General features: G+C 43.2%; 1 protein-coding gene across 6 annotated transcripts in view; it reads right to left on the reverse strand.

Annotated features, from left to right (window-relative positions):
- The window catches only part of AHI1 (Abelson helper integration site 1), a 221,902-nt gene that overhangs the window by 189,134 nt on the left and 5,680 nt on the right, over nucleotides 1-27,088 (reverse strand). For all 6 annotated transcript variants that reach the window (XM_019479611.2, XM_019479610.2, XM_019479609.2 and 3 more), the window contains exons 2-10: nucleotides 26,621-26,692; nucleotides 20,855-20,976; nucleotides 14,890-15,497; nucleotides 12,151-12,335; nucleotides 10,672-10,891; nucleotides 9,485-9,677; nucleotides 7,125-7,220; nucleotides 5,906-6,091; nucleotides 767-919 (exon numbers count right to left, since the gene is read on the reverse strand). In XM_019479611.2, the coding sequence (XP_019335156.1) occupies nucleotides 767-919; nucleotides 5,906-6,091; nucleotides 7,125-7,220; nucleotides 9,485-9,677; nucleotides 10,672-10,891; nucleotides 12,151-12,335; nucleotides 14,890-15,497; nucleotides 20,855-20,976; nucleotides 26,621-26,630 (1,773 nt within the window). In that variant the 5' untranslated portion in view covers nucleotides 26,631-26,692. The remainder of the gene's footprint in view (nucleotides 1-766; nucleotides 920-5,905; nucleotides 6,092-7,124; nucleotides 7,221-9,484; nucleotides 9,678-10,671; nucleotides 10,892-12,150; nucleotides 12,336-14,889; nucleotides 15,498-20,854; nucleotides 20,977-26,620; nucleotides 26,693-27,088) is intronic.

Here is a 27,088-nt window from a genome sequence, read left to right on the forward strand (position 1 = left end):
ACTACTACAATTCCATCAAAACAATCACACTGTATGCATTAAAATTAATGTTTTTCATGTAAGCTATGTATTTTGATTTAACTCTGATTTTTTTTAAATTGGATTTTATACAAGATACATAAAAAGTTGCATATAAAAGATTGCATGTGGATATTTTTTTAAAGACAAGGTTGTATAAGGTTTACTTCTTGCATTGGAAGCTAAGCTTCCCACACCCACAGGGTAGAATTATTTGGGGAGAAATCTGCAGGTAAATCAGATCTCAAACTTCCTTTTGCAGGAATATCTTGCTCTGTTCGTTTGCTTGGACTTCAATTTTTATCTTAAGATGAAAGACTTGTTCCATAATATTGTAAAACAGGACTGGTCCAACTTCTGAGTGGCCAGGAGCCACAGTCCCCTGATGCATGGATCGCACACTGAGTGACATGAATGCTGGCTGTGTACCACACCCAGCCATGCCTGCCAGGCTGCACAGGCAACACCCACTGTACCACACAGGCACTTCCACGCTACCTGGGGTTCCCTCAGCCCCCAGGCCATGGGCTCCGCCAGAGGCCAGGACAGGCAGTAGAAGCTGGAGGGAAGGAGAGCCCAGAGACTCTGATGTCAGCAACAGAAGAGCAATGGGAGGAGCAGCACCTGGATGGAGAGCCTGGGGGACTCAGGTTAACCCCTCAGAGACAGCATGCAGCCCACAGGCTGCCGGTTGCACAGCCCTGTAAAATAAGCTTCTAAGCAGACAATGGATTTACTATTATCTTACCTGCCCGGGCAGTCTTGTCCATTTAAACTGCTCTTTTTTCTCTTCTGGACCAGATTCACTATCTTTTTTAGAGACCTCGTTCTGCAGCTCACAGAATGATGTGCTACCTTGCTCCCGCTGAAGAGCCATCATAGAACGGAAAGAAGGATCTACCTACATTCAGACAAGACAGGAATGGAAAATCTTAAAATAACTCTAGCTTTAAGTGCACTGTAATATTTTACAATACTAAAATAATATATAGGAGTTTTCAAGTAGTGGATGTATTTTGTATTACAACTAAATAAGGACAATGTCTATTCACTAAAAAGCAAAACAAAACAAAGCATGCATTTCTAAAACACCTATGCTGAAATAACAGATAATATTTGTAGTTTTTTCTAGTAGAATTAAGTGTAAATAAAAAGAAACCCAATCTTTTATTAAACAGTGGTTTAATACTTTCCCTGTTTTATTAGCCTTTTCCACATGTGGCTGAGACTGGAAATGGAGCAAAAAGTTCTCATTATTAAAAGTGGCTAACCTACTCAAGGCCAGCACTGACTTTTTAGATGTGAAGTGCTGCATGGAGGAAGAGGCTATTCAGCTCATCCTGCCCACCTCTGGGACCCAAACCAGTCACACTATTTACAGTAAAGAAAGAACAGTCTTGCTTCTGTGCTTCCAAGGATTGGAGGTCTAACTCCAAGTTACATGCAGTTTTAATGATAAAGGGACACTGAAAAAAACTTTGGTAAACAGGCTTAACCAACTTCAAGTAAGATATCAACAGAACTTATCAACTGCACAAAGGAGGCATGATGTCACATGATACAAGAGCAACAGAAATGGTCTCTGCCTAGCTTTCCAGTAACAATATACTGTAGCTATCCAATAGGGTGGGATATTGCTATTTGGCTAACAAAACCTTTCAATCTCTTAATGAAACAGTATTGCCAAGGAATATTTTACTATCAGGGAAAACACAAGCCACTTCATCTCTCTGTCAGTCCGCCCTCCTTTGCTCCCCCCCCCCCCCGCCACACATACACACTTTTGACTTGTCTATTACTATTTTTACGCACATACCATACATACCTTTCCAAAAAAAAGCACATTTCCAAAATTGAGGTACGTGTCTTAAAAGGGGAAGCTGATTTTTCTTTGTTGGAATAGAAACAGGGAGCAATATTAGAGCACATCTGCTTGTTTTTGGCTGCCAACATGGATTCCACCTGTGCTTGCAAGCAGAAGGTGCAGTCCTGGCATTGATCCTTTTACAGCCACTGCTGGCTGTAATTTGTGCCTAAAGCAGCAGTTGAGATGGCTCAGGGCAACTGAGCTGCTGCTTGCAGTCTACTGTATCTTGATATGGCTGGTGCTGTGAATGTCTTAGAAATAAATCTTTTACTATTTACAGGAACTTATATAAAGAACGATGTGTAAGAGAGCCTGGGGCACTGTTACTTTAAGAGAGAAGCCAGCTGTGCAGGGCACAGCTGCAACTGGGTCACCATGGAGACCAGTTGATGAGATTAATTAGCAGGCACCTGCAAGCAACCCAGGGGAGCCACCTGACCAGAAGAAGGCAGGGCCCTGGGAGAGAAATAAGGCAGGGCCAGAGCCAGGGCAGGCAGTCTAGTCATGGAGGCTGAGCAGGGAAGAGATGCCTAAAACTGAAAGGCAAACTGAGTCAATCAGCCCCAAAGACTGCTTGGGAACCTGAGGGCTAGCAACTGATCAGGACCCAGGCTTGGGTAGGAGTGTTGTTACAGCCAGAAAGAAGGGCTTGTGTTTTGGTTTTAGTTTGGTCTGGTGCCGGGGGGTGGGGACCAGGAGGACCTGATGCCCAGGGCAGGACTAGATACTGAAAGAATACCCAGTGGTTTGGGGGGGGGGGGCAGGGACAGTGAGGGGTGGCTTAGAGGTCCCATAGCACCTGCAAAGTGGGTGCAGCAATCCCATAGTGCCCAAGAGGGGCAATTGTATAGTGCCTGCGAGGGGCATACTGAGCACACGCAGAAGGGTGATCCCATGGAGCCCATGAGAGGTGCTTCCAGAGACCCTAGGGAGGCTCAGCAGCCCGAGAAAGGGCAAAGACAAGGCTCTGGAAGGCAGACTGGCAGCTGGGAACCCTGAAGCTCAGTCCGGTCAGCGGTCTCTAGCGAGAGGGCTCTGCAATAGTAAAAAGGACAGAGGCCTAGAAAGCCAAAGGCCAACACTGGAACAACGGCAGGCTCACTCCAAGTCCCTCAGGCAGCCTTCCTCCTTTTCAATCAACAACATCAAAAGTGTAGCAGATAAGCAAAGGAGGTGAGGGCCCCTGGAGTCAGCCAAGACTATAGAAAACTTTTTTCTCTGTTCAGCCTTTCAAAAACAAGACACATCGTATTTGAGCATGTGAGATAAGTGAAAAAAACCGGTAACATAAAGGTACAAAAAAATCAAATTAATCTCTGTTAAAGAGGACCAGTGCTAGATCTTCCCCTATAACGGAGCCATATGGAGAACAGTAAGAAAAAATGACTGCTAGTTTGTTGTCCACACATTTGTCTCAAAGGGCATAGTAGAAAATACACCACCTGGACAGAGCCAAGAAGACCAGTAGTCCAGGATACCCAACCACCTATGCAACTTGTGCAGAGGCTGCTGTTATTCCTATCTGTGAGCTACAACATATGTTTGTCTTGGATTTGTAATATGATTTTGTCTTTCCATCTTTGTACTGTTCCTCACTACATCTATATTAAACAAAAAAAAACCCCCAAACCTTTCGAATTATACTACAACTGTAAACAATAAAGCCATTGTTTATAGCAAGGTTGTTAAATGTATTGTCTAAGATAGGATCTGGCTCATGGAGGTGTGTCACCTGGCCTGAAGGCCTATTCATGGTTCAGAAGACCCACCTGTGGATCTGTTCCATACAGCCAGAAATTTGGCAGTGGGGTATGTGATGGTGCCATTAACCATTGTGGCTGCCAGAGCTCCTCTCTCATTGGTGCAGGTGCTGCCAACACAGCAGCTCAGGAAGCCACAGGGGTTAACGCTATCATCACTCACCCTGCTGTGTAATTTCTTGGTTGAGATCCCCATTAAAGATACAATTTTGTGGCAGTGGGGAAAAGATTATGTTCTTATGCTCTTAATATTAACCCCATGTGGCTGCCAGAGCCACTATATTGCTGATGCCAGCAACCAGAGAGCTCACATTGCCACTGTTTGCCTTGCCATTTGAAGTGAATCACTTACTTTGTAAGAAGCACCATGGTGCAGATGGTAAACAAATTGCACGCACCTGATTTATAGTACTTAACATGTTTATTTAAAAAAGTGCCCATCTGAGCACTGCTGAAGCAAATAACCATAGTAACTCTGAACTTTCCCTTCTTTTAAAATGTGTTTACATTTTTATATGTAATCTATACATATACACATACCCTTATAGCTATATATCTGTATCTTATACCTGAATCAACATAAGAGAATGGAGCCTGATTTTACTTTTACACCATATGCTGGAATTCCATATATATAAAATCTACATGTATGTGTGTGTCTGTAAGTACGTATACATATATCTATCTATCCTTAGAGGTCTATATCTATATATACAGAGAAAGAGAGATAAGGAGTTCTGCTATATAGTGTAAAAATAAAATTAGGCTCCAATCTCATATTGGTTTTACACTAGTGATACTAACTTTAGCATAGCTCCCAGTTTTCAACTGAGAAGGTCACGATGTGCTAGATCAACCCCCAACACAGGTGCCAGAGCATGGCACGCGAAGGCATTTTGCTTGGTATGCACACCTTGGGGCGCACAGTGGGGAAGGAGCTGGGACCACACTGCCACAACAACGATTGGACCCTTGTGGCTCTACTGCCATCCACCTCCAGTGCACCAACATCTTACAAGTTGAGGTTGGGGATGTTTTTGGCACTCTGCCCAAAAACACTGCTGATGCCTGTCCTAGATGCTGCACTGCTGCTTGCACGTTTTGTGGAAACCAGTGGCCAAATGGCAAGGGAATTCATAGAATCATGGAAAATTAGGATTGGAAGGTACCTCAGGAGGTCATCTAGTCCAACCCCCTGCTCAAACCAGGACCAGCCCAGCCAAGAATTTGTCTAGCTGGGTCTTAAAAACCACTAAGGATCGTGATTCCACAACCTCTCTGGGTAACCTGGTCCAGTGCTTTACTACCCTCCTCCATAGAGAATTTTTTTCCTAATGTCTAACCTAAACTTCCCTTGCTGCAACTTGAAAGCATTGCTCCTTGTTCTGTTGTCCGCCACCACTAAGAACAGTCTAACTCCATCTTTTTTGGAACCCCACTTCAGGTAGTTGAAAGTTTTTATTAGATGCCCTCTGTCTTCTCTTCTCCAGACTAAATAAGCCCAATTTCTTCAGCCACTCTTCATAAATGTGCCCCAGCTCCTAACCATTTACACTGCTCTCCAACAGACTCTCTCCAACTTGTCCACATCCTTTCTGTAGTGGGGGGCTCAAAGCTGGACACAGTACTGCAGATATGGCCTCACCAGTGCTGAATACAGGGAAAAAAATCACTTCCCTCAATCTGCTGGCAACGCTCCTACCAATGCAACCCAGTATGCCCTTAGATTTCTTGGCAACTAGGGCACACTGTTGCCTCATTCAGCTTCTTGTCCACTGTAACCCCCCGGTCCTTTTCTGCAGAGCTGCTGCCCAGCCAGTCAGCCCTGGCCTGTACTAGTGCATGGGATTGTACCATCCTAAATGCAGGACTTCGACTACTCCTTATTGAACCTCATGAGATTCCTTTTGGTCCAGTCCTCCAATATGTCAAGGTCACTTCACTCCGAATCCTAGCCCTACCTTCCAGAGTATCTACTACACCCAGCTTAGTGTCATCTACAAACTTGCTGAGGGTACACTCCATTCCATCTTCAAGGTCACTGAAGAAGATATTGAACATTCAAAGTAACAGGGGGGTGAATGTTTCTATTTGACTATGTTGTGAAGTGCTCAGCAAATAACATGATTTTTATTAGTCCTTTTTAAAGATGCTATGTACAAAACAGTTTATTTAGTTAAGAAGGATTATAGAAATAACCTTGAGAACATAAGTTGTCCTCTTTAAGTTATTTGTAAATAAATATATTTATGTAACTTACATGATCTGGAAGTTTTATTCCTTTTATAGTTACATACAAGGTTGATGGGTAACGGTTCCTAGGACACTTTGCCCACCAGTGAAACACCTCAACAACGTTTGAGCGTGTTTTGGTCCTTGAAGGTGGATAATATAATTGCAGACGTACTTTTCCATTAATATTGAGAAGTCCATTTGCACCTACAAGCTAAAAAGGTAATTTAGAAAAATAAAAAATAAATTAGTTACTTGAATTCAAAATTTACAGAAGTCATAAAATGTTTCCAGGATCAAACTGTAACATGTCTCAAAAAGCAATTCCATTTTTAACCCCAGCCAAATTTCAAATTGGCATTCTTTTATTACTGTCATTCTTGCTGTGATAGGGGCATCACAAGTAAAACTTTGTTGAATCAGTTCAAACAAATATGTGGAAGAAACATCAAACAAATCTAATCTAGCCACTAAGAACAACTACGCCCCCCCCCCCCCCCTTCCTTTTTCCATGCAGTTTCTCAGCAAAAGAGATTTATCTAGGCTCCAGTGGAGAAAATGCAGCAGAAATAGCAGCCCTCCCAAATTTCAAACACACTGGAGTATAAATTTTTCTCATTTAACAAATGGAGTTGAGTATGTAGCTCATCATTAGAGTGAAAACTGAATGAGGCCATGCTACTAAGGAAAGAAGAAATATAGGAACTATAACTTATCCCTTTCTAAAACTTATCTTCTGCCCTGCTGGTGGCAGCAATATATCACCATTTTTTGGTAAAAGAGTCATGGCAATTTCAGTTTTTCAGGAATTAGTGCCCTTTCAATGATTGGTTCTAAACAAAAAGCTCCACTAGAATACAGAATAGCAACAGAGAGAAACAGAATTCATTAAACTCTTTTCTGTATAGAGGTTATATTTATAAGAAATACAAGCCCTAACAAGCCATCCATTCTGTTGCATATTTCAGTTTCTTTCTCTTTACAGAAGGCTTCAGTTTTTCTGCCATGTTCTGCACTTTAAGAAATTCTCATGTATTTTTGTATTTAATTGAGAAATAGCCATTTTCCCTGCTGCCAAATATAGTATTTTCTCTGACCCTTGTATAACAAAACTCTCTCTCTGATTTACATCTTACCACCTTTATGATTTAAAACACTTTCAAAATATTTTTTGAGTAACAAGAAACTATATTTTTTAATTTAATAGTATATTTAAAAAAAAATCCTTTTGCTTAGGTTTAAAATACCTTTAGAAATGCCCAACAGATCTTGTGAAATCCACTTTCCTGAATTTGTACTTCAATGTTGGCTTTTCTTTCATCCATGCTTAAAAAATCAAGGATCTGCAGAGATGAATTAGAATGTAAGTATTCCACTGAGTGCATACAAATTTCCACTGAGCGCATACTTTATGAGCATGAACAAAACAAAGCAAGTTTTAATTGTATTTTAAAGCTGCTTGCAAAAAAAGGCACTTTACTTTCAACTCGGCATGCTCCCACACTGAACACAGTGCATTCCCAGAAGAGGCATCACGTGATTAGTTTGATCTGGCTCACCCAACATCTGTATAAATTGGGCGCTTCAGTGGGGCCTTTTGGCACTTCAATTACCTATTAGATAAAAGTAACCAAAAGCCTCACTAAAACACCTGATGTATGCAAACACTGGGGAGCCAGGTCAAGCTAACACGCGTCTTCTTCTGGTAAAGCTCTGTTTTAGTTTGTTTTTTTACACATCTGCAAGCAGCCAAATATTACAAAGACATAATTACTGGCTATGCAGCATCCCCTTCCCCCCACAGTAGATATTAGGAAAAGAAAATCCTTCCACATTGTTGTTACAATCTTCCAGAACACGTAAAAGTCTGTCTTGCTTCATTCCTGTCTTTTTTTGTTTAACAAAACATAAATCAAGAATGAAAAAAGAACTTAAAAACAGGACACACATATCTTTCTCAGCCGTCTTACATTTATCTTTTCACAATTCCTCTATATTTGCCCCAAGCATGGCCATGCTTTAAATCCAAACAGAACTGTATGGTAAAAAAAAAAGTTTTTTCCCCTCAGCTTCATCAATTAGATATCAGTTTCTTGTTTTTCATGGTTTCCAGACACTCTTCACATCTGCCCATTTCTGCATATTTATAGAGTACATGCTATAAACAAAATTAGAACCGGTCCTCAAATTTGTGCTTGATTTAATTGAAATGACTTAATGGATACTGTAGTCTTCCATCTGAGCTAAAATTTCAGCTTTAACCATAAAGATATTTCCATGAAAAGCCTTTGCACGCTCCTACATATAAATGACTTCAGTGCTAAGCTACCAGGACCTTTCTTTGTACTGTGAAAATACTTATTCTGTGTGTATTGCAGAACATAAAAACAATCTGCTAGGTGATATTATAATACATAAGCATTTATGATAGGACATCAAATATATTTATGGTACCAAGTTTCCATTTTTATATTAATACTACAGAACATCTCATATACACTCAGTAAATATTGGAATATTTACGCCCAACATACTTTTCAGTTTTTCTTCTAAACACAAATGTATTTGAGATTGAAGTAAATATTACTGTGTGAAGAATGAAGGAGGAGAAAAAGTTAACTACATTTTTTTGTCAAACATGCAAACCCTCACCACCCTGTAAGTGAAGCATTTCACTCACACTACACACGGAGCCACAGGACAATCCTTGGGATAGTTGCTAGCTAGTTAATCTTGCTTTGCTTTGGCATGCGTGGGTTACATAGAAGGCAAGGTAGAGATATACCTTATAGACCAGAGCTCTGCAGCCTATTGCCATGGGCAAGATCTGATCCACAAAAGAGACTGGATCATGCTCAAGAAGGTCTAAATCATTTTGTTAATGGTGTGCCAATTGCCTCCAACCACTCCAGCCAGTTTATCCAGCTGGCATGGAGGACCGCTCTTTCTCACTGTAGCCCGTTCATTGTCACTGGAACAGCCAGAGCAGCATGGTGCCTTGTGGCACTAGTCAGATCATGAGCTGCAGCTTGCTTTATTGAAAGGTTGTTGACTCACAGACTGACTAAATCAGAGATGTACAAGGGTTCATGAGAAAGAGCTCATTTCATCCTGCCCTCTGCTTGACTTCAATCTAACAAAGCCCATGAAGGGAACATAGAAGAACTTGGTAGGGCAACCACAACCTTAGCCTTTGAACTTCCTGGGTTAGTGATCCTTCCCCCCAAAAAAACAGACAGTCTTTATTCCTCTTATCAGCCACCAGTCCCAATGCAACAGGCAGAAGACAACCGCTCCCAGTATGGGATTCCCAATTCTTCTTGGAAGCACTGTGTGTCAGTAAATATATTTTGCTCCCTCTCCCATCACCCAAAGCGGGCTCTGCATTCATTAGCCAGAACAGAACTCCAAGAGAAGGATTTGAAAATTGCTTAAAGCAAACCCATTTCTAGTCCAACTGACTTCAGTGGGAGCCACTGAGCAATGTTTAGAATTCCTACCATAACATACTTTCTGAATGGTGCTATACTATCAGTACCACCAAAAAAAATATCCTAGTCCTGCCTGAGTAGCATGAAAATTTTGGTGTAAAATATTCAGTGCTTACCTCAAAAAACAGAATTACTCTAGGGCTTCCTTCAGCATCTTGAAGAAAATAACTAAAACACTCATTAAATATGATTTGTTCTTCCCATTCTGGAAGTGTTGATTTAAACTTTCTGAAATCATAAGGCTGGGTCATAATAGGAAGAATGTGCTCGACTCGCTCTTGTTCATAATATGATGAAACCGCCCTGTTACTATTTAAAAAAAAAAATTGTCATAATTCCTTTTAAAACACAAAGAATAAAATTACTGCAACTACTACTAATTATTCTACATAGAAGAAAAGTCTGAAATAGTCCTGCATTCTACTGGAGAAAAATATTCCAGTAATCTGCTAGATCAGCATGCTATTGGGGACTGGGGTTGTGTGCACACTAAGGCTCACGGTTAACAGCCCAGAGGTTGCAAGTTCAAGGCCACGGCAGAAGCGCTCACACTGCAGCCCTGTTGTATTCTAATGAATTTGCAAATTCTGCTAAATACCTTGTCACAACAAGGACATGAGAAGGAAGGAAGAATGCTATTGGCATTGTATGGGGAAATAAGAACAATAAAAATTCTAAGAATCAAGTTACTCTGACTAGGCCTGATCAAAACTCCAATTAAATTATTACAAATTAGTAGCAGATTTCAAGGGGAGTTTGCATCAGGTTTATTGGGTGTTAATAACACAAAAAGGAGTAGGAAAAATGAAATGCTTATGGGAAACTTAAACTTCATTTCAATATTCTTATGGAAGTTTTCCATATAATCAAAAGGCAACCTTATTTATACTTTAATATTTTTGTTGGTTTATTCTCAGCTAGAATCATTAATAAGCTAATGTCTGGGAATTTCTCTCTATCTTTTAGGAGAAGAAATAAATCAGCTAGTTTTAAAGCTACAATATTCTGACAGCCACGCTGTTATTCTGATAAGAAGCACATATACAGCTGGAAGAGAGAAAGGAGAACAACAGTTCTCACTTCCTGCAAATACTTAAGTTGCAGGAAATTTTGAAGTCAATGAGACTTCTGACACGCTTAAAGTGAAGTAAGTACGTGTGTGCACAACCCCCTTCCCTCCCCCTCAACACACATAGTGTACATTTTTACAGTATGGGCCAAAGTGCTTATTTCAATAATTGTTTCCAAACAAAAGTGGGTGTGCAGTTTAGAACAACAGCCAAAAGTAAATTAATAAAATCACCTATGTTCTTTCTTGACATACAGCCCTGTCTTTTGATCAATCACATGAATCTTGACCATAGGATGCGATACCAGCAGGTCAGTTTTAAGCTGATCAGTTCGATGGATATAAACCCCTAGCACAAGACCATCATCAAAAACAAGTTTGGATTGAACTGAAGCTTCTAGCCTATTAATTTCCTGTATATTCTGTGCATCGATAGCTGCATTTTCTTCTATTACTAGAAGGAGAAGCAAAAAAAGAAAAAGTTATTGAGCTTTGCTAGTGACACCTAAGGATTAAAATCGTATCATATTTGCACAACAAACTTTACATTAAACTAGCAATTTGTGAAGTAGAGTTAAAATAAAATTAATAGCATTAACTGCATATGAAGTAAACCTATGAAGTAGTGCTAAAACCCATAAACCTTCACAAATATACAAAGTAGTGTTAAAGTTAACAGCATTAACTGCACATGGATTAATATTTATGCATGGAAGCAGATACAAGAACTTTTCTGGTGTTCACTGACAATTTGTGAAGCAAAATCTTTGTTCTTGGTTTGTAGAGGCTCTTCACTGCAACTTCCATGGTCAAGTAAATTAAAATATTTATTCTTATGGTCATTTTATGACTTCAACAACTGAACACTATGCTGTTAAATGTATGTAATTATACTTATGAGCTCTTACTGCTATTCAGGAAGTCAAGGAACAGCAAAAGAAGCTAAATCTCCTAGACTCCTAAAGGATTTTCTCACTTTAGATGAGAGTATCAAATTAGATTATCAGCAAATAAATCTCCTGTATAACCTAGCTATACTGGCATAATTTACATAGCTTTTGTATACTGATATTACACTTGGATAAGGAAAGGACAGAGAACCGATTCTCCTTGGGTAGCTGCTTGTAACAGGAGATATTATGGTACCTTGCCAGTAAGGGGTTACAACCATGCAATAATCTGCTTGCTTGAGCAAATGGGTAGCCCTGAATGGCCATAGATATGATGCACTTGCTGTAGTTTTACCTCCTGATTTTCCCCAGGATAATTTTACAGCAGGCTCGAGAATGTTACACCTAGAAGGACTGACTGCATATTATTTACAACAGTGTAAAGGGTGATTACTACATCAGGAAATGTGTGATGTCTAACACATGGGAAACATACACTGGACTGTAAATAAAGCTACATTATTGGTCACATAAGCCATCTTTACAACACCAAAATATCCTTGAGGAGAAACAAAAATCTTCCAATACTTTAACTGTAACTTTTTAATTGCAGACCTTTTTAGAGGCAAGGATTTTTGCAAGTAATATCTTTTACTGGACCAACTACACAGCTGGAATAGACTTAGACAAGCTTTTAAATGCATTACAGCTCATCCTAACTGTGAAGTTGGTGCATTAAAAAGTTATCACCCACAAAAACCCTCTGCTTCTTGCTTATTTCCTGGACCATGACAGGTGCAACATCACTCCAACACTACCAAACCTTTTTTAGATTTTTTTGCCTTCTTAGCTTTAAGTTTCTGTTTCTCCATGTCTTCTTCCTCCATTATTTGTTCTTCTGTAGTCACATGATCTTCTTTAGAACATGATGCAAGCAATCTTCCTGATTTTTTTTTGTCATGATCATCTTCTATGGGATCATGCTGCAACTCAGAGAGGGACATTGCACTGCAACACAACATATACTGTTAGTAACTGTATACTACTGTGTGAATGCACAGAACTCATTACCATTTTTCTTCATTAAAAATATGTTGATTTTGGAACTGCCTGTATTTCTTCAGTTTATCAGCTGTCCAAAATGCCAACCAGACATTTCATTTTACCCTTCTTTAAGCTTGGTAACAGCAACTGTAGAACAAATGTTTGAAGTATGTATACTTTAAAAAATCCTTCTCTTCTTACAAATAAATACTAATCTCGGCAGTATTTTCAGATACCATGTGGTTCATAGATTCATAGATGTTAGGATCGGAAGGGACCTCAATAGATCATCGAGTCCGACCCCCTGCATAAGCAGGAAAGAATGCTGGGTCTAGATGATCCCAGCTAGATGCTCATCTAACCTCCTCTTGAAGACCCCCAGGGTAGGAGAGAGCACCACCTCCCTTGGGAGCCCGTTCCAGACCCTGGCCACTCAAACTGTGAAAAAGTTCTTCCTAATGTCCAATCTAAATCTGCTCTCTGCTAGCTTGTGGCCATTATTTCTTGTAACCCCCGGGGGCGCCTTGGTGAATAAATACTCACCAATTCCCTTCTGTGCCCCTGTGATGAACTTATAGGTGGCCACAAGGTCGCCTCTCAACCTTCTTTTGCGGAGGCTGAAAAGGTCCAGTTTCTCTAGTCTCTCCTCGTAGGGCTTGGTCTGCAGGCCCTTAACCATACGAGTGGCCCTTTTCTGGACCCTCTCCAGGTTATCCGCATCCCTCTTGAATTGCGGCGCCCAGAATTGCACGCAGTACTCCAACTGCGGTCTGACCAGAGCCCGATAGAGGGGAAGTATTACCTCCTTGGACCTATTCGTCATGCATCTGCTGATGCACGATAAAGTGCCATTGGCTTTTTTGATGGCTTTGTCACACTGCCGACTCATGTTCATCTTGGAGTCCACTAGGACTCCAAGATCCCTTTCCACTTCCGTGCCACCCAGCAGGTCATTCCCTAGGCAGTAGGTGTGCTGGACATTTTTCCTCCCTAGGTGCAGCACTTTGCATTTCTCCTTGTTGAACTGCATTCTGTTGTTTTCTGCCCACTTTTCCAACCTGTCCAAGTCTGCTTGCAGCTGTTCCCTGCCCTCCAGCATGTCTACATCTCCCCATAGCTTTGTGTCATCTGCAAACTTGGACAGAGTACATTTCACTCCCTCGTCCAAGTCACTGATGAAGACATTAAAGAGTATTGGTCCAAGGACCGAACCCTGTGGGACCCCACTGCCCACACCCTTCCAGGTCAAAACCGACCCATCCACCACGACTCTCTGGGTGTGACCCTCCAGCCAATTCGCCACCCACCGGACTGTGTAGTCATCCAAGTCACAGCCTCTTAACTTGTTCACCAGTATGGGGTGGGATACCATATCGAAGGCCTTCCTGAAGTCTAAGTATACGACATCCACCCCTCCTCCTGTGTCCAGGCGTTTCATAACCTGGTCATAAAAAGAAACTAGATTGGTCAGGCACGATCTGCCTGCTACGAACCCGTGCTGGTTTCCCCTCAGCATAATTTGTCCTGCCGGGCTCTCGCAAATGTGAGCCTTGATAATTTTTTCAAAGACTTTGCCAAGGATGGAGGTGAGACTGACTGGCCTATAGTTGCCCGGGTCCTCCTTCCTCCCCTTTTTGAAAATGGGGACCACGTTGGCCCTTTTCCAGTCCTCCGGGACTTGGCCCATGCGCCACGAGCATTCGAATATTCCCGCCAGTGGCTCTGCAATGATGTCGGCCAGTGCCTTCAGCACCCTCGGATGGAGCTCATCCGGGCCTGCCGACTTAAAGGCATCCAGTTCTTCCAAGTGACTCTGCACCATCTCAGGGTCTACGCATGGAAGTCTGGCACCTTGCTGCTGCCTCTCTACAATCCCAGTGAGAGACTTGTCGTGCCCCTCGCTTAGGAACACTGAGGCAAAGAACTCGTTGAGGAGTTCAGCCTTGTCCCCCCTGTCCGTCACCAGTTGTTTCTGCCCATTTAGCAGGGGTCCTATTCCTCCCTGGGTCTTCCTTTTACTCACTATATATCTAAAAAACAATTTCTTGTTGTCTTTTACTTGGGTTGCCATCCTCAGCTCCATGGTAGCTTTGGCCTGTCTAACTGCCTCCCTGCAAGCACGAGCAGAGGAGGTATATTCATCTTTGGTAATCTCTCCCTGTTTCCACTTTTTATGTGCTCCCCTTTTGTCCCTTAGGCTGCCCTGGATTTCTGTGATCAGCCAAGGAAGCCTCCTGGCCTCTTTCCCTCTTTTGCCTCGCTCGGGGATCGTCTTGCTTTGTGCCTTAAGGAAACGATCCTTCGGGCACAGCCACCCTTCTTGGGCTTTCATTTCTTCAAATCTCCTACTCTGCAGTGCGTCCTTGACTAAAATATGGAAATGTTTTGCCTCACAAAATCAGCTGGCTAGTTTGTAGTTTAAAAAATTCCATACAGCTCTATCTGATAACTCTTTCCCATGTTAAAAATCAAACGTTTTAATATTTATACATGCAGTGATTATAGTTTACCATTGTACCTTGTTTCAGCTTCATTTACAACTGGCACTTCTTTCTTCTTCTTCTTCTTTTTGCCCACTTCATTATTCAATACAACTTCAGGGCTTTGAACACTGGAGGTGAATTCAGACATCTGTTCTTTAAGTTTTTTTCTTATTTTCTTTTTAATTGCATTTACCTCATCCTCAGCCACTTGCAGCTGGTAGGCTTGAATTAGCTGTTCTTCCTCTTCTAATTCAGTTATCTCTCTCGCTTCAGTCAAGGCACTTTTTATCTTTTTGTCACCTTCTTGATGAGGTGCATCTGTCTGTGATTTACTTCTTGTTTTTTCCTTTGGAAAATCATTAATCTTTTTTTCAAAACTCTCCAATTTAGTTTCATATACATTTTCCTCCTCATTAAGTTGTTCTTGTAACAGTGCTTTCTTTTTCTTCTTGTTAGACTTTGGTTGCTTGTTTTCCTCTCCACTAACAACAACATTGTTTATTTTTTCTATAACTGAACTTCTGTCTCTTAGTTTGTTTTTTGGAAATCGGGGACTCTCCTCTTGAGAACTGTAAGTGTTTATAATTGCCTCATCATTACCATTGTCTTTCACAAGATCAAGATTATTGCTGAAAGTGTCAAGCTAAAAAATAAGAAACATGGAAAATTATTTAAATATAAATCACATGTTACCATAATAAATATAACTGTATAAACTAATACCATATAAAAGTATTGTTCTATGTGAGGTAGAACTGAAAGCAGGCATCAAATTCATTAAACTTATCAATTAACAGATGGAATAGTAACATATAAAACTCACACTTAAAAAGGAAGAAACTTGAAATGTTTGTATTTAAGCAGCTTTAAACTTGTACTTCAAGGGTTGGTTGGTTTGTTTGGGGTTTTGGTTTTTTTTTGGGGGGGGGGGGGGGTTTAATATGTATATCCACCACACAGTAAAATTCAGAATTCTCTTGATGAACAGAACTGCTTCAGAATGATATGCTGATATTATACTCTTTGAAAGATCTGCAGAACATAATCTGATATTTTAATACAAATGTATTAGCTGGAACCTGAACACTATGGATGCCTTTTTATTCTGAGCACTGGGTGCCAAAGTTGGACACTTAAAGTACATTTAAAAAGGCAGTGCTGCTAAAATTGAAAGAACTGATGACTCTAAAGCAATAACCCTTATGATTTTGGGGGAAAAAAATCTTTTCATAAGCCATTTATGAAAAGAACAGCAGTTTTCACAAAATCTAGCTGATTTAAAAAATGAAAAAGTTAAAAGCAGTTTCAGTTAATACACCTGCCTTTTAGCCCCTCCACCAATTTTTGTGGTTTGCAAAATGCTTCCCCTCTCTTCTTTTAAAGCGCTCTCTCTCTTGTTGTTAATGCTAAGTAAAAAACACAGACACCAAGGCAAACTGACTAGGGACCTGACCCTGCAAGGGTCAGGATCCACACAAACAGACAACAGAGCTCACTGGGGGTCCACGTGGGCTAAGAACTTTGCTCAAAGGAAGCCTATGGTAGGGTTCAGATGTAATTCACCTTTTCCATCACATGACGCTTTAATTTCAATAAATAAGACAACCTTGAAACTCCCTTCACTTACTGTTGGGAACCCTCCACCTTTCAAAAATATGGGAAAGCACAATGGCTTAAAGTCCCTTTATACCTGTTTGCAAACTCCTACAATGATAATCCCTGGTATACATGTTACTTGAAAGGCTAAATAAGATTTTGAAAATACTTTTTAAAGAGAAATTATCAATTTAAAATTATATTAGTCTTCTCTCTCTTTAAAGCCACTGTATAGTAAACGGGCATTAAAAATGTACTTTCCCTATCCAGACAATACCACTACATGGCATGCTCTAAGGTTGTTGAGCTGAGGAATAAGAGAAGAAGCCTAGCCATTAACATAGGCAAAGCACGTGGCTGCAAAGGCAGCTTTTGGAAATCTCTAAATTATAGATACCCATCTGAGCAACAAGGAAGAGAATATAACTAACCTCTCATCTGGCTGGGCCAGGAGAACACTGTTCTTATCTGTAAACCATATGCTTCCATTATAAGCTACAAGTTACACCTCAACTATCAGAGCTGCCAGAGTTTCCTTTGTATCCTTGAAATGAGTCTGTTTTAGCCATGTCTGACATTACAAAAAGATTATGATGAGATGTGGAAAAGGCATAGGAGATGTTGAAAGAAAGGAAAGTGGAAAGGAGAAGGGAAAAAGAAAAGAAAAGAAAAGAAAAGAAAAAGATGATGGGAAAGAGAATGAAAAAAGACCGGTGGAAAAAACATATAAAAGGTAGAAGAACAAAAGAAGAAGCTACTGTCCATGCTAGAAAAATAAGTTGGATATATACCCTGGATATGCTGGGGGAAAATAACATCTAAGAAAAAGGATGAAGAAAAAAAACCCCATGCTTTATGTAAAAAAAAATAATTAAACATTTTCATGCTAAGATATGAAACCATCATATTAGAAGTAGAATGTAAATTAACAGAAAACAGGAACTGGAACTCCATATAATAGTGTTTACCACTTCTGCAATAAGCCCAAGTCTAATAGTGCTGTACACACACACCATCTGAGTAGGTGGTTCTATTTTTGGCTATGTATGGCTAAAAATAGTTTAAACTATACAGCATGTAATCATGAAAATGCCCATCAAGTGCACTTAACATTTTCCTGCTTAGGGAGACCAATAACATCCTTTTCTTTAAAAAGTCAATAATCTAAAAGGATGTGGCAGATTATGTGTAGATAACTTCTGAGTGACAGATAAAGAAAAGGAAAGAAAATAATATTTTAAGTGGCTAAAAAGGGCAGCAGGGTAGAAATAAACCAAAATGGAAAAAAAGATAAAGCATACAGAAACACCAACTGCTTTCTGGTGGATTATCCCACTTCCTTATCTGCATTTTTATACAGCAGTCTTTACCTGTGAAGTCTGAGTGAAATTATTTAACCTATCAGCAATTACAAAAAAAAAAAAATGTAGTCAAAACTGTCAAATCTTTGCCTTTGACACAACCCTCTGTAACTCAAAAAAATAGCTTTAAGGAAATAAGAATTGGGAACCAATTTTAAACAGAATTATGGTTTTCTCAGTTATTTTGATATGCAAGAAGGACTTCATCAAGAAACTGAATGCTTCAAAATCACATTTAAGATATTGACTGGTCTGCAACTTTCTCTCTAATTTCATTCTTCCAAACAAACAAACCATTTTTGCCAAAGCTCTTGGAAAAAAAAAAAATCAGTCTAAGGCTGACATGCAGCATGGAAACTGTTAGTCAGGATGGTTAAAGTTTAGCAAAATTATAAGCAACTGAACATGAATTCTTATAATGGAATGTGTTATCTGCTACTCTCATATTTTTGGTTCTGTGGTATTTTTCTTTTTTTTAGTTAACTTATAGCATTATCAAAACACACAAAATTAAATCCATCTTATGTTCAGTGAATTCTGACTACTTAATATTTAAATTTGTATTCTAACCTTTTGTATATGCTAGTGTCTGTAAGCACCAAATTGCATTTTCAGTTCTCCATGATTATAAGGATTCCTTGGCAACTTAGAAATACTATAAATAGCCATCAAAGCCTTTTTTCCCCAAATACATACTGCTCAAATGGAACAGAAAACTAATTTTCAAGCCAAAGCATGATTAAGTATCAGCTATACAAGGATATTTCTAAAAGACATAGTTCATTCACTGATGTACAATTATATGGTCAAAGGTATTCACATAATACTTAAAAAGGACATGTTTAAAAACTCTTATTTCACAGGTCAAAGAGACCTGAAAAGAATCTATCTATCCTTATGCAAATGTAAAAACAGAATGTAGGATCTCTCAACGAAGTAGAGAAGAAAAATTTTATATACTAAACATACTATATACTACACAGACTATACTGATTTTATATCAAAACATCAACTCCTTAATCTCAAACATCTTCGAGTTTAAATAAATACACTTCTAAAGTCTGGTATGGGTGAGAAGACAAGAGAAAATATAACAGAAAAACTCAGAAAGAAAAATTAAAAAAAAACAGAAAGCAAAACTCAAAGCCAAATGTATCTATCACTTTTAAGCCATTCATTTTAAGCCGCAAAACAGTATGAGTCAGCAGTTGGGAAGAGCAATACTGCTCATGCTAAGCTTTTATTCTTTTCCATAAAATGGGACAATAAAAAGTGAACTCAAATCAGATCGGTCAAGTAGTGATGCACCAGAAACAAAAATGCCATCTAGTGATGAAGTGGGAGAGATGCAATATTTTCATATACACGTAACACACAAACTTCCAGATTCTTAAAGGTAAAAACACCTCCCCCATGTGTGCTCAAAATTAAAAGTATGCATATTCCATTGGGATTATTCAGATACACAAAATTAAACAGGAACAGATGAAAGATTAGGACATAATGCAGATTTTTTCCCAGAGTTTCTAGTGTGAATTAATTTTGTTTGCACATTATTTGCATATCAATACCACTGAAAAATTTAGTAAGTGTTAAAGTGTACCTTTGATACCAACATGAAAAAGACAACTGATACACGTTTGTAAACAGGTATGTTATTTGTTCTAAGAGTTAATTATGATTAATAATATTATTACTATTATATGGGTAAAATTATGCAAACTCATCGCTAGGGATCTACTGAAATCACAATTTTCACAGAAACCACAATTTCAAGCGGTATCTGCAAAAAGCAAGAAATCACTTGGGGGGGGGGGGGGGAAGAAACCTGCAAGAACAGAATAGGGCTGGAAGCCCTTGAGGCCTGAAGCACAGGGGAAGGGAGAGAGGCAGGAGAGAGGGAGCATTTGTCAAGTTCTTCAAGAAGTTCACATTAACTTCATTGAGTGTTTTATGTGTGATGAGCAGGGATCTGGGTTTTTCATTTCCCATGGAAAAATTGAGAAAACCATGGATTTTTCCCCTTTACTGGAGGAAAACACAGATTTCGCATTTTACCGGAGAAAATTGCAGATTTTGCAGTTTTGCAAAGAGCTCTCTGTAGGCTGGCAGGGTTCCAGCCTGCAAGGGGCTGGGAGGGAGTGGGAGGAGGGCAGTGAGATGGGGAGCCATGTGCATGTAAATCCCATGGCCTCCAGGCAGCCTGGAAAGCAGCTTCCACAGGAAAGGGGTGGGATTGAGGTCCCCATAGTAAGGGAGGGTGGGAGTTGGGCAGGGCTGGGGCTGCTGTCCAGCTGGGGTGAGGGCTTGGGGCCTGGGGACACAATGCATGGCTGCAGGTCCCCAGTCAGGAGTGGAACAGGGGGTTGTGGAGGGGAGTGAAGGGCATGAGCAAGTCCAGGGGGCTGAGGAGGGGAGTGAGGGGCACAAGCAGGGCCAGGTGGCTGTTGGGGGGGAGTGAGGGGCATGAGCAGGGCCAGGGGAGGGCTGTGGTGGGGTTTATGATTTATCAAACATGGATTAATGGCTTCACTGGGTTTAATCAAAGTAATTAAGCAATGGTTTGGGGTCATCCCCAAGCATAAATTTACCGCAAGCAGAGAAAAGCCCTGCAGTTTTGGAGCAGGGGTGGGGAGGGGAGGCAAGGCATGGAGGGGCTGTCTCTACAGGGGGTGGGGTTATGCAACGACTTTCTGGAATAAATGCTGCCAGAAATGTCAACTAAAAATTGTATCTACAGAATTTTAATGATCAGTTTCATAGCAGACGCTATATAAGGTTAATTTTTAATTACACTATAAATGACAGCAGCCTTCATATAGCAGTAAAACTCTTACTTTTAAACTTATTATTCAATATGGATATTATTATGCAAAGTAAATATCAGTGTCATATATTAGAAATAAAAGACTTCCACTACACAGCAAACACCATCTTTTTGCATAAATGTTTGCTGACTCTTTAAAGCACACTTTTTAGACTGATAAATATGGTTATCTTTTTCAGCAATGCAAGCAAACAGTTTCCAGATTGTCAGACTTACTGCAATATTCTCTTGAGAATGAAACTTTTTCTTCTTTAATTTCTTTCGGTCTGTAAGGCCAGCATGGGTCCTGAAGATTTCCTCAAAACGGACCTTGGTTTTTGCCTTAGCTTCACTCTCCACTGCAGAGGAAAGTTAGAATATGATTCATTGTTTAAGCAGATGAATCTTATCATGACATCACATGAACACTATATATAGTATTGGGGACAGAAGACACAATTTATTTAATTTACCTAACAAAATGAGAGAAAGAAATCCCACTGACAATGGCAGCCAATCAAAATTATTGCATGATATACTGCAATTACTAAAACAGAACGCACACCTTTCCTTCAAAATTAACCCTCCAAATTTAGGATGAATGTCTTAAGCAGGGAAACTGATATTCTTCTTCAGAATAGAAGCAAGGAAGAAAAGAATCATGGAGATGCTGTGCTGACTGCAAGAATGACTATACTTCACTCTGAAATAGTTGGTACACCTACATGTGCACGCCACGGACATTCCTCACCCTTCCCCCAGCAGTGATGACCAGCACTATGGCCTTCTGCTCACCACCACGCTAGCCATGCTCCACACCTGTGCTGACTGCTGTCTGGCCTTTGTGGGGCTTGACCTCATCCACCCCACCCTGCCACATGGCCCTGCACCCAGGCCCATAGCCCAGCCTGTGCCCCGCCACTCACAGGCCATCAGCTACCAGCTCTTGGGCCACCTCCCAGAACCCAGCAGTGTCACTGATGATGCCCACATGGACACCACTGTGGCCATTGTCCATAAGCTCATGGTGCTCTGGCCCCGCCACTTCTGGGCTCACCTCACCAGCTAGAACTGGTGGCACCACATCATCCTGCATGCCTGGGACAATGAACAGTGGCTGGACTCGTTCCATGACCCAACCCATATTCCGCAAGGTAGTCTAGCAGCTTGGCTGCACCTAGAGAATCACCCCACCACTATGCACCAGCCCTTCCATGTGGAGATTTGTGTTACCACCACCTTCATGAAGATCTCCACCCCCACTAGCCTGTTCCACATCACCCACCTGTTCGAGGTATGCAAGGTAACACTAGGGCAGGTTCTTGTCAAGGTCTGTGGCACCCTCCAGGATGTGCTGGCTAACACTGTAGTCTGGGTTGCTGACTCCCTAGAGGTGGTGGTGGGATTCCAACCACTTGATTTCTCCCATTGCATTGGGGCCCTTGATAGGACATATATCCCCATCATCTGCCCATCCCAATGAGACTACCCCTACTATAGCTGGTGTGGCTTCCACTCCATCATGCTGCAAGCCATGGTGGACCACAGAGGGACCTTCTCCAACATCTGTGCTGGCTGGGCTGGCAGCGCCCACAACATTTGGATTTTCCAGAACTCTGCCCTACCACTTCACACCACGAGTCCCCAACCTGCAGCTGGCAGATGTGACCATCCCATCTCTCATAGGGGACTCCACGTACCTGCTGCAGCCATGGCTCATGCACCCCTACAACGGCCACCTTGACCTATACTAGGAGCACTTCAACAGGTGCCGGAGCCAGAGTCACACACTGGTCAAGTGCACCTTTGGGCACCTCAAGGGACACTGGTGCACTCTCACCTGCCTTGAGTTTGCCAAGGCCAACATCCCCCAGGTCATCACCATAGCCTGCATGCTGCACAACTTCTTCAAGTCCTGGTGGGAGATCTTTCAGGGGGCCTGGGTGGAGGCACGGCATACCAAGGATATCTGTCACCAGGAGCATGCCCTGCTGCAGTGGTGCTGGCACCAACCCCCTCCACCACCACCACCACCCAGAGGCCCTGGGCAAGCTGCACACGCGAGGGCCAGGGTACCATGTGCATGAGGGTACCACATGCTCGCAGATCACCTCCACCACCACACCCTGCAGTAGAGCACCAGGGTGGTTGCCCACAAATCCCAGGTCCACAGGGCAAACCAAAGACTATGCACATTGTGGACAGTTTGCAATAAATACCAACCTTTATTTTCTTCCAGAACACAACAACCCCCCCCCCCCCCACAACCAGACCCCCGTCCTTCCCTCCCTCCCCGAGACCCCCCTCTCCACCCCAACATGCACCACCCGTAAAGCACCCTCTTCAATGTGAAATTATTTACATGAGTCTTATTCAGAGTGTCCAGGGGAGCAGTGGGGAGGAGGCACCTACGGCACGGAGCCTGGAGGGAGTCACCTTAGCCTCTGCCACCAGCACCTTGGATCCAGATGCCATGGCAACCCCGGTGGGCCATGGGCTTCCCCAGGGGTGAGGGTAGGTGCTGTCCAGCCTGCTCTCCCTCCTCCTCCATGGGGATGAGGCCACCAGGGCCCGCATGGTGAGCTGGTACTGCCACGTCCATGTCTAGCTCAAAGGCCACACATAAGTGCAGGGGGTGGCAGGTGGTGAGGGACCCAGCCACTGGGGAACCAGGATCTGAAGTAGGGGGCCCTGGCCACTACAGGTGGCACTGCACCACCTCCCATGCCTACTGGGGTGCTTGATGCAGATGCACAGGTGGCTGCCAAGGCCTAGCCTGGGCTGGGGCCTGGATGCTAGGTTGCACAATAGAGACCACCCAAGCCAGCACCGTATCCAAGACATGCTGATCGCACTCAGTAGCGCCCACTGCCTCGGCGCACCACGATGTGGCCTTGACCTGCCTCTCCAGGAGAGTGAAATGTCTCTCCTCAAGAGTGAACTGCCTCTGCTAGAGGGCAAGGGGCACCTGATCCACCTCCTGGTCCTTGAAGTGCCCAGCTCGAGAGTCTGCAAACAGCTCCTCAAAGATGTTCACCAGCCACTCGAGGAGAGCTGCCAAGTCCTGGCTCCAGCACTGACGGAGCCAGCGCATGTGAAGCCCACCTGCAGACAGTGATGGTGTCCCTAGGGCCCCCATCTCCACCAGCAACAGGTGGGTCTCCCCCAGTGTCCAGCAGCTGGCTCTGCAGAGCAAGGACAGAGAGGCTCTTTGTGAGAGTATGCAACATTTCAGGTGTAACATGCACTATACAGAGGAGCTGTGCACCGCCCACCCCCAGTTTGGGAGTCATGTACACACAGGTGCCCACAGAAGTTGCCTGGGTGGGCACTTCCACAGGCGGCTGCTGGGTGAGCCTTTCTTCCCACTTCCACAGCAGGGGCAGGTGGGCTCCTTGCAGCAGGCAGCCTGCCTTCCCCATACCCAACCCAGGTCGGGCCATGGCTGGCCACTGCCAGAGCTGCCACAGTAGCTCTGGAGCAACTCCCCACTCCCCGCTCCTGCTTCTCCTTCCTACAGGCAAGGCACTTTGCTCCCATGCCTCCAGGGATATAGTGCCCAGGCTCTAGGGGTAAGGGGCTCCCACCCAGCTGAGACATGGACCTGGTGGCTACCTCCTCCCAGCAGCCCTCTCCAGGGCAGGGCCCCTGCTGCACATCTCCTGCCCCCAAGCATGCCCCTAGTCAAAGTTACCTGGGGATGCTAAGATGAGCTGTTTGAGGGCTCCACAGGCTGCCCTACCCACTATGCCCTGCTGATTATGATCACGATGGTTCCCTGGGTGCAACTGAGAACCTCGCATAGGGCCCTGAGCTTCGAGGGCACCCCAGGCAAGCCTGTATTTCCATGCAACATGTGCAGCCGCCTGGAGTATGTCTGCCTACGCTACAAGTGCCTGACCCCTGTGGCCAAGGAGATCAGCACTGCCATCAACAAGTTTCTCCGCCTGTGACAGGCCCCTGACTGCCTAGCTGGGAGCCTGCAGGGCGCTCAAAGTTCTACACTGCCTCCTGCCTCATGGTGGGGGGGAGGCCAAGCGGATTGGGGGTACAGCTCAGCCAGGCATGGCAGGAAGGGAGGAGAGAGCCCTGCATCCCCCATGCAGGACCCCATGCAGGCTCACTGGCAGCATGAGCAGTGCTCACTGACAGCCCCATGCAGGCTCACTAGCAGCCCTGCATCCCCCATGCAGGCTCACTGGCAGCCTGAGGACAGAGGGGTGAGCTGGTGTGGGCACAAGTGGCTGTGGCACTCCCTCTCCCCCCTGGCCCACCTCCCTGTGCAGGGCTTACCGGGTGGGTGTGGCAGCCACTCCTGGTGGTCTGAGGCTGTCCCTGGCTGCAGAGAGGAGGTCCGGCTGGCTCTGTCCTGGGGTGCCACAGTTCGGTACCTGGCTGCCCCAGCAGAGGCTCCCTCCAGTGAGGAGCAGGAGCTGGAGCTGGAGGTGGTGTGTTCAGGGGCCATCCCCAACCTGTCCTCATCCTCAGAGATGGCCCGCTCCTAAAGTAGATGCCTAAGCGGCCAGGTGAGGCTGAAGGCAGGGAGTGCACCCGGACCTGACACAGGAGCACCAAGGGGCCCTCCCCTGGAGAGGCCTTCCTGCCCACGGGCCCTGACTCAGGCTCTGGTGGTCTACAGAACATGTGACAGGCCTTACCAAGGTCAATGGAGGCCAGGATACAGTCCAGCTCCTGCATGAAGGCAACCATGCACCATCTGTTGTGGTCTGAAACGTGGACCCACTGAGTCCTCGGGGCCTTGGCCTAGCACTGGTGGCCAGAGTGCTGGTCTCTGCACTTCTGCATCTGCCAGGCTACAGTCACATAAACGTAGATGCTGGCCCTTGTTGCCTGGCTAAACTGCCACTGGACCTCAACACCCCCTAGATGGCGATGAGGTCCACAGCCTCCTCATGGGTCCAGTCAGGTCCCCAGACTTGTATATGAGTGGGTGGGGAGCCCACCATGACTGCAGCTGGCAGAGGTCTTGGGGAGTCAGGCCTGAGCTCTGGGTGGTGGCATGGGTTACAAGTACCCATTTGGGTGAGGTATGGTGCCCACGGGGCAGGCTCCAGCTGGCAGTGGCCCCGGGAGGTCAGGCCTAGATTCCAGGTCCTGGACAGCACTTGCCTGGTATTGTGGAGCATGGTGCCCAGGGAGTAGGCTCCAGCTGGCACAGGCTCTGGGGATCAAGCCTGGGGTCTGGGTGATAGTGCTGGGCAGTGGACGAGTTCTCCACACCACACTGCTTCAAAAACTGCTGAACTACATGACTCAGCAGCAAACAGGAGTCTGGCTCCCTGCTGAAGGAGCTGACGAGGGGCAATTTGTGCCCATGTCACTGCCTACATGTGCGTTTCAGTAATGTAATGTACCATTAGACAATACTTGTATCTGATCGGGCTATCCAGTGGTGTGTTACATTCATTTAATGTGCCCTAATTGTCACGCATATGTAGACGGTGATGGTTTACTGCGCAGTAAAGCACACATGTAGATGCACCCAATAAGCAGCAGAGGTGGAATCCAGTTTTAACAGAGAAGCTAAAAGCTGCTGCTAATTCAGCAGTGTCTGTGAAAGGGTTAACACTATACTTTTGCCTGAAGCAGCTACTGGGCTGCCTAAGGGCAAGCGAGCTGCTGTATGCAGTTAGCTCTCTCAGCTGTAACTTTTTCCCCACTGCTATATCGTACCTTTGAAAAACAAGGCTCATGTCTTATTTGGGGGTATGTAGCATACAAAAAAAATAGTGTGCAATTTTCTATTATACCCAACTAGGAACTACTCGCATTCACTGTTTCATATAACTCCTCCGTGGATTTTACAAAGTTTTACAAATATTAAATTAAAAGTTTATAAAGCTAAAGATAACTTAAAAGCAGCAGTAAGCACTACCCATAACTAACATATTTGTATTAACAAGTAACAGATACAGGTAATTTATTTGCACCCAAATTTAAGAAGAAAATGCATTTTGTAAATCAACACGTAAATGTTCTCACCTGGTCGCATTTTCAGTCTTGCACTAAGACTGTTTCAGTATGCTACACGTTTCTTTTTTAAAGTTCAGCATTCTAAATAAAACAAAATTCAGAATATTCTAATTAATGATGTTATTTAAAGAATTAATACTATAAACTTGTGTCATCGTGACATGCCACTCTCCCCACACTTCCTGACCTCAAATCAGGATTCTCATGATCACATCCTTTGTCAAGTGAAAATAATGTTCATTCCAGTGTAATTAGCAACACTGGAAACTATCTTGGAGAAGAGGGGGAAACAATGATTTATAGCCTGCCTGCTGAGTTCTTACGCTGCTGGTTAATCCACATGTCAGTAACCAAGAATTTAGTAATTAAGCATCCAGGGTTGCTAACTCAAATGATTTTATTTCAAGTCTCGAAACACTTGATATTTTACATAAAGAGACCACTTCCAGAGAAATGCAGGTACACAAGCAGAGGCAT

This window comes from Alligator mississippiensis, chromosome 1 (assembly GCF_030867095.1).
Source record: "Alligator mississippiensis isolate rAllMis1 chromosome 1, rAllMis1, whole genome shotgun sequence".
Classification (NCBI taxonomy): domain Eukaryota; kingdom Metazoa; phylum Chordata; order Crocodylia; family Alligatoridae; genus Alligator; species Alligator mississippiensis.